The 8,501-nt window shown below is 34.8% G+C and overlaps 1 protein-coding gene across 1 annotated transcript; it reads right to left on the bottom strand.

The window, feature by feature from the left end:
* Nucleotides 1-5,728: 5,728 nt before the first annotated feature.
* On the bottom strand, nucleotides 5,729-7,343 carry LOC148275823 (galactoside 2-alpha-L-fucosyltransferase SEC1-like). Its single transcript, XM_088235132.1, has one exon. The coding sequence runs from the start codon at nucleotides 6,830-6,832 to the stop codon at nucleotides 5,837-5,839; it is 996 nt and encodes a 331-aa protein (XP_088091258.1). The 5' UTR covers nucleotides 6,833-7,343; the 3' UTR covers nucleotides 5,729-5,836.
* Nucleotides 7,344-8,501: the final 1,158 nt, after the last annotated feature.

Genomic DNA, 8,501 nt, shown 5'->3' with positions numbered 1-8,501 from the left:
AAATACATAATTCACAAAATTATAAGAAGTGATAAAACAAACGTAAACAATATTTCAACAAAATATAATAAGTCGTTTGATGAATGTATTCCGATTACACTAGTGTGAACATGCCTTTACGTGAGAGTTTCAATGAAATGTCCCGAAACGTCCGAACTGTGACAATTACTTACTAACACTGACAGATTTTTTACAGTGCTAAGACTAAAAAACAGCAATTATACAAGTGCTGTAGAATATTTGGTTGGGAACCCTGAAAGTGCCAACATGACACGGCTCCCGTGACCGATGCGGGGCTACAATTTTTGCATGGACACGGGAATCGTGTCCGACGCACTAAACATGTTAAACAATAACGACGCTACATCGCCATAGACTAAGAATTTATGTTTATTTTTGGAAATCAATAGCTGGAGGACTGGCAATCGACTAGGTTACTTTTTATCCTGAAAAAATATCATTCAATCAGAAAAATTCTTATTGATGAACAACAAAACAAATTAATGAACTAATTTCTCCCTAATACCACATGACCAAAACCGCCGATATAAGTTAGTAAATATCTCAGAATATGCATTATTACTCCGAGGTAAATATGCTTATTAGTACTTATACTACTAAAAATAAACAAATGTGTTTTGAATATACATTTTATTGGAAGCAGTAAATAATGCATGAAGTATAAAATATATATGAATCACAGAGAATGTAAACCATCCCTAAATAACTGTTCTTCTTTTGAGATAATTAAAAATAAACAAAAATATTCAGAAACTATTCACAGGTTGTAAAAACATCCATTTAATTAAACCATAAATTAATCCACTTTAAATCAATTTCTTACCAGTCTACGAATGGAAATCAAATAACACTAAAAAATCATTTCCTCAAATTATTTCTCGATAACCCTTAACCCATGTGATTTAATGTTAAATAATATATTATAATTTGTTTTTAAAAAGGTCTCCAAAATATGTCCATTTTTGTTTTAATTATGTTCAACAAAATGTATTTTTATTTTTTATCTGATAATCTTAAATTGTATCAATCCCAGAATGAGTTTGCTAACTCATGGGAATACAATTGTGTTTTTGTACATTTGAAAATTAGAAATTGTACAATTATTTGTTTATTTACGAGTAATAACAGATTATAAATCAACCCCTTTATAATAATTGTCCACAGTATGCGAGTTATAATAATTATAAGATTAAAAAAATATGCACAGAAGTATATTTAAAAAATATGAATTGTGATAAAAATTAAACATTGTAATTATTTTGGTAGGATTTTTTTGTGATATGCATACATATGCACACATTGTAAAATTTGGCATAAATGTTTCAATTTGGTAAGGTATCCAAAATAAAATTCTTTTATTAAATTAAATTCTTCTTTTATTTTTTTAAATATACCAGAGTGTAAAATGTGATGCGTTTCGTCTTGTTAGGACATTATCAAACTAACTTAAATAGTTACAAAGTTTCCTTAAATACTAACAATAATTGCTGTTTAATGATATATGTGCACAATAGTGCTAATAGTTTATAGGGTGGTGGGGGGGGGGGGAGGGGGTATCTAGCAACTATTGAGGATTTCTATATAAACCAAGATAAGTAAAGCAATTAAAAATCAATTAGGGCATACTAAGTACATTTTATTATAATATATATTAAATACCACCCCCCATAAACTATTAGCACCATTATGCACTTATATTATTTAACAGCAATTATTGTTAGTAGGGGAAACCTTGTAAATATTTCAGTTAGTTTGATAATGTCCTAATAAGACGAAATACACATTACACACTCACATTATACACTCTTGTATATTTAAATTTAAAATAAAAGTATTATATTTTGGATACCTTTCCAGATTATAATATGGAATCTTACCGATTAATAAATAAATTAATTAATGTTTGAGTTTTGAAAAAAATTACGCTGTAATTTTTAAATTCTCTATGACTCATGTACATATAAATATAGAATATGGTATTGCGTACATTTATTATTGAAAGCTAAGTTTTAAAGGTACTTCATCGTGACAGCTGAATTGTCTTCTATTTCTAATATACTTATATGCAGAATAAATAAATAGAAGGGGAAATCAGTATCCGAAATAATGATATAATTTCCAATATAGTAAAATATTCTCCAAAATATGTTCAGGTCACAGTATTTTATATTACTCGTAAAAGTATGATGAAATACTAGAAGAATTTTAATGCACCGAGTTCATTCGTACATTTCTCAAAATATAAATAGGTCCGACAAATTTCCGCACCTCGACATTAAATTTGGCGTTTGAAGTTTCAGACTTTTCTAGAATTTACGCTATCGATTTAATTTTACGAGTGGAATGCTCAGATGACTTACCCCAAATGAAAGATTTACGTAGAACTAACGACCATCACAGACTTATTCACGAAATAAAGCGTACACAGACAGTGCAACTTCTTATCTCCTAACCCCGTCGCTCAATTTGGTTCAAGAAGCATTTTACTAAACATGTTTCAGTCAACGATCCGTCGAAGAATCATCTTCGACTTCATAGGCCCAAATATTAAATTTTACAACACTCTAAAGATAAATGCACGATCGGTGCACAAAATAACATTCAGTAGAGCCCTTTAAGAAATCGGCCCTTGTAGTTATGAAGTTACAAATTACACATTTATCTGACCCTTCAACTTACACGAGAGTTATAAACTTTTATATTTCGTTAAAATGAATGATTTCTGAAGATTATTTATATGTATTGTTTAGGCATACAAGATAAATTTTAGTTTTTTAAACAGTTTTGTTAACATTCAATGATATCATTGATCTAATAATCAAATTACAAATTGATTAATTGTTTTTACAAAAAGAATGTTATACTTTTACGGGATATGACAATAATTATGCTATATAAATGGTTACAGACAGTGATAAGTGAAGTTTTTTTAAATCTAAGTTTTTTTATAATACGGGGTCATATCTATTATAAGTGATTATAAACATGATTATATGAAATATATTTTACAACAGTTATTTGAACGATTATAAGAGTGATTAGGTATATAAGTAGACATTGAATAAACACTTCCATATGAGTTTATTATAGTAAAATGAACACTCTAAATTATTTTGTAGAATGGAAATAAGTACCCAATTACGTATACTTCTATAAAAAGTAGTAAAGTTTTTTAAAATATGTAAATAGTTTGAAACAAAATTATTTCACAATTGAAAATATTGTTAAAAATATGACGTTAATTTCCTCGAATGTATTTTCCAACTTACCATTTTTCATATTTTTGATACATAAATATTATTTGTCCGGAGTATAAAACGTGGCAAGTTCTCGCAGGGCCAACACTTAGTTGTAAAATCTTTTTTGTTCAGTTTATTTAAATATTGACAGTAGAAAGGAAAAAGTTACTAAGCGGCATGCAGCAACATAAAGTTTTTTTTTTTAGTTAAAAAAATTGTTTGTAAGCATATTATTTGGGCGTAATTCTTAAATAATTTAAATGAAAATTTAAAATGCAAAATTATTTATTGATTAAAAAAAAAAACATCAATTGGCTCTTCTGTAAAGTTGCTACGTGTCACTTAGTAACTTTTTCCTTTCCACCGACGATATGATTTTTTTGCTTCCAACCACCCAAATTAGAAAATTATATTATTATTTACCAAACATGTAACATTTTTAAAAATAGGCAAATAATCATATCATAGTTCTGTGTATTTTCACAATAAGTTTAATAAATTTCAAAATGTATAAATATAATTTTTAATTCTCATTTTGAAAACCAACTGACTATCTCTAGTTAAATGAACATTTTTTTCTGTTATATTTTGAAATAAAATAAATATTTATATAAATAAGATTTGGCATAGCATTTATCCAAAATTAATAATATAATTTGTTTTTTTTATTCCAATCTCATATTCCCTTTTCTTTCTAACAGAAATAGTCACAATCTCGGATCCAAAAACCCGTTCAAAGGTACACGTTAAAATATGTATTTATATATAAGAATATTAAAATTTATAAATATTATAAAATTAGATGTGTAACACATTATTTGAAACATTTAAAGCACAAATAACACCTTGGCACGATAGCATTATAAAAGGTAACTGATGACTTACGCTAATATATAATTTAAAAAAAGTAGAAAGTTGACTACAATACAATGTAATTTGAATGGCCTTCTCAGAATAATCTAGTAGAGAGATAATGTAATATTAGGTTTTGTAAATTTGTTAAAAATAATGATACGATAATTGAAGACACGAGTGGATGAAGGCGTTTAAATTCTCAAAAAGTTATTTATTACGTACATGAATATTTTATGCACAGCCCTTTCATATATAAAACCAACTTCACCATCAAAAAGTAGCAGAAAACTAATTTTGAGAGCGAATGAAGGGTAATATGTTATATTATCAATAATTTTACTGGTGTTCGAAACATTAACCCTGGATATCTTTGCTTTTTGTTTTTGTCACATAACACCGTTATCCACTCAAGTCTTCAACTAAAAGTTAGATAATTTCCATTTAGAAAACAAAAACAATGTATTATTTGTTCTTATAGTCGGGTATTCTCGAAATATCTATCCTATACTGAATTCTTGATTTTTTAGTTTTATGACAGTGATGTGAAAGACGTCCATAAAATATTTTTATAAATTGTAATAATACGTCGGCAGCTCCTGTGGTGTAACAACTTAGAAGCTTGCCTTACGCATAAGGGTTCTGGGTTCAACATTCAGATACCATACAATTTTAGGCGTTTTATTTTATAATTCAACATTGTAATGGGTCTTTTCACTTGCGGTGCAAAAATAATAAATTTTTTAAGTTCACAAATTGCAATCAGAAAAGTTGTTTTTAATTTGAATGGGATGTAGAGCAGTTTATTCCAATGTATATTCAAATGTATTAAAGTGGTTTATACTTTTTGACAGAGCTTCTAGAACAAATTTTGCCCTAATACCCGACAGAATATACAAAAAGTATGATTTGTTTATTACATATTTAAATGTGAAAGAGGCGAAATTCTTAGAATCTATTTGCCACAAATTGAACATTTACAGAATATTACATATTATACGAGTAGTTGACACACATAATATTTAAGATATAAATTTGATTACAAATTTGAGATGGCACTTAATTGTTTATATATAAGTATGAATGTGAATGTACTTAGCCTAGATTATGATATTTTTACGCTATAACAAGAAACATAGAATCAATCGATGAAGTTAACAAACCAAAGTCTATCTTTAGTAAAAATAAATATTTTTTTCATCACATTTAGATACAAGACACAATACGTGAAGTAGAAAAAATAGATTTTATAAAGTTCTTTTAGTAGATATAATTTGGCACAAACAATAAGACATCACAATACAAATTGTAGAATAGAAGGATGTATAATAATTACTATCTTCGGGTACAAAATAAATATTGGGCCCCTTTTTACGCAGGAATGTGAAAACATTAATGGTTTTTTATATTTAGAACCAGAATACGCTATTGCTAGTTCCCGAATACTGTCGTTCGGGTTCTCGTAAACTTTGCCGTCATATTTACAGGGCTTGGTGGATGTGTGATGATTTTAAGACGAAAATGCAATATACCCAGTACCTAGGTACTCCGGCGAATCTGACGATAGTGTAAATGTATAAATAAATAATTTAGTATCCATAAAATATTCCTTAGCAATTAAGAAAGGACCGTGTCTTTTGTCAGTTGGGGAATGTGAACATTTTTGTTTAAATATTCGATCAAGTCTTCGTGATTGTATCATTTTGGCCATTTTCGAAAAATTCTTAACCCATCACTCGCCACCGGGGGAGGAGCTGCCCGACGCGGAGGGAGGAGTGCCGCGAGACGTTGTACAGGACCGTCTCGCCCCCCGCCAGGATGGCCCCCCACACGCCGAACGTGCCGTAGTCGATGATGGAGTGGTTGCACGCCGCCATGAGCGCCAGGTCCTCCGCGGCCGAGCCGCCCGCCGCGCTCAGCACGCGCACGCGCGCCCGCCCACGCGCCAGGTGCCGCGTGCACCACGCCGGGTCGTCGCTCAGCACGATGAACAGCGCGTCGCGGTACGCGCGCGCGAAGTAGCCCATGGCGCGCAGGAAGTAGGACGGCTCCGCTAGCGCCGCGGCGCGCGTGCGCCACAGGTAGCCGCCGTAGTCCGTGCGGCGCACGTGCACGCCCACGAACACGGCGCGCTCGCCGGCCGCCGCGCCGGCCAGTCGGCGGCGCGCGCGCTCGCGCAGCGCCGGCCGGAAGGTGAGCTCGCGACGGATGTCGGCCGCCCACGCGAGCACGAGCTCGGGCAGCGCGGCGTAGCGCGGCAGCAGGATGCTCTGCGCCGTGTGGTTCCAGGCGTCGGGCGCGGCCAGCGGGCGGCGCGGCGCGGGGCAGTGGCCCACGTAGGCCAGCGGCGGCACGGACAGGCGCTCGAAGGCCTCGCCGAGGCTGCGCGAGATGCACCGCGGCACGTAGGCCTCGAGCCCCGTGCGCCGCGCCAGCGCCCACACGGACGCGTACTCCCAGATCTGGTTGCCCAGGCGGCCGCCCTGCGCCACGGTGACGATGCCGTCCCGCGGGCAGTGCGCCCTCCAGGCCGCGGGCACCTTCAGCGGCCGCAGGTTGGCCTTGCACAGCGACCGCTCGAGCGCCAGCAGCGCGCGCCGCTCGCCCGCGGCTCGCGGCGCCGCCTCGTACAGCGGGAACACGAACACGTGCACGACGTAGATGACGAAGGAGGCGAGGATGATGGCGAGGACGAGCTGGTTCTGGCTGGAGTACAGCATCCCGCCGGCCGGGCGTCACATCCCGCGCCCCCTTCCCGCGAACGAAGAGCGCGCGATGCGCTAGGTGCTGGCTCGCTAGGCGCACTATTCACATGGCAGAAGCGGCAAATAATATTAACGAACGGATACACAAACGTCAAAATGAGAGAAGCGAGCTACTCCGTGCGATCGATACTCCGATCCACCCCCGGACCGCCCGGAGGGGCTGAACGACCGAGTTTTCCTCCCTCCGGGACCGGCCGCTAGATGGCGCCACGCGTACTCTTTCCCGGCTGTTGTGGAAATCAATGTTAAAGCAGTTTTCTCCGACGCATTATTGGGGCGAGTTTTCAAGAGTCGACTGATATTTGAGACATGCAAAAACTTTTGTAAAGGGAATATTGAGGTCAGGCAAAAACGCTTGAAATAAAATTACAGGGCTTATGATTTGTCTTTAACTGGTTTATTTATTATTATTAGTTAATTTAATTAAATTTAATTTTGTTTATTCAGAAAAACAACAGAAATACAAAAAAATATTCACAAAATTAAAAAAAAAAAACATAAAATAAAGCCAAATCAGTTTTCCACATAAACACAATTATAAAAATCCAGTTCAGTTAGATATTAATTCATAGAAGTGCATGTGAGCGAGTTTTTTTTGTGTGAGAATGCGTGTGTAAGTGAGTGGAGTGTGGTTATGGTAGGTATGTGAATATGTGTGTGAGTGTATATGGGTGTGAGGGTGGGTTTATGGACAGGGTGAGTGTGTGTTTGATATGAGTTAATATAAACAAATTAAATTTATAATGTGAAAATATTTTTTTTTATAAAGAAATACTATTAACGGATTATTTTATTTTTTATTTCAATGACTTTATACGGACATAAAAAACGGTGCATATATAAAAATGAAATATAAGTACATTACATATGTGAATATTCAATATAATTTTAGTGTCTTTCTTTTAATTATATTATTGTTTCTTTTCTAAAATAAATAAATAAATAACTTTATTCTTATTAACTTGCGTTCTGTCATCCATATTGGATGTGACGTATTCGGTGAAATTTACCATATTGATTAATACCTCAGAGTAATAATGCGTGAACCAATAGATAAGCCCTATCACTATGTTTTATAGAACGCAAGCGATGTTGGTTTGTTGGTTAGCAACCAATTGGTGGCCATATTATTTTATTTGACAACATAAACATAACGGTTCGATCGGATGCTTTTGTCGATGTGCTTGGCTTTGTTTGTAAATAACTTGGATATTTACGTTATAATAAATAAAAATCCAGTATGGTGAATTGCAGTATGTTTGGTTGCAGCAGTAGCAGTGTCAAAGGTGTTAAAGCAGTCAGTTTTCCCAGGTAATTGATTTCGAATATTTTCCTATGATTTACATTGATTTTTGGCATTTATTGTCCCGACACGTGTATTATGTTGCTTAAAAACTTTCCTTATATCAACATATTTACTTCAGATACTATTTTTTCTCGATTTGGGAGATAAATTTGTAAATTAAAGTATATTTACTGTTGATAATGACAGTTGATTACGGGCAATATGTCGGGGCCGCACTAGGCATCCATATAAAGTTTGAGTTTTTATCGAGTAGAGTACGATTCAAATTTTACTCGAAAATAGCAATATTAACCTTGAAATCGCATCTAAAATGACGTG

Source organism: Micrasema longulum, unplaced genomic scaffold (assembly GCF_059751315.1).
Source record: "Micrasema longulum isolate JH-2025_06_02 unplaced genomic scaffold, ASM5975131v1 h1tg001338l, whole genome shotgun sequence".
In the NCBI taxonomy this organism is placed as follows: domain Eukaryota; kingdom Metazoa; phylum Arthropoda; class Insecta; order Trichoptera; family Brachycentridae; genus Micrasema; species Micrasema longulum.
This window is presented reverse-complemented; position numbering and strand designations above follow the sequence as displayed.

Coding starts and splice junctions, on each gene's coding strand:
- LOC148275823 (XM_088235132.1), bottom strand. CDS start 6,832: ATGCTGTACTCCAGCCAGAACCAGCTCGTCCTCGCCATCATCCTCGCC.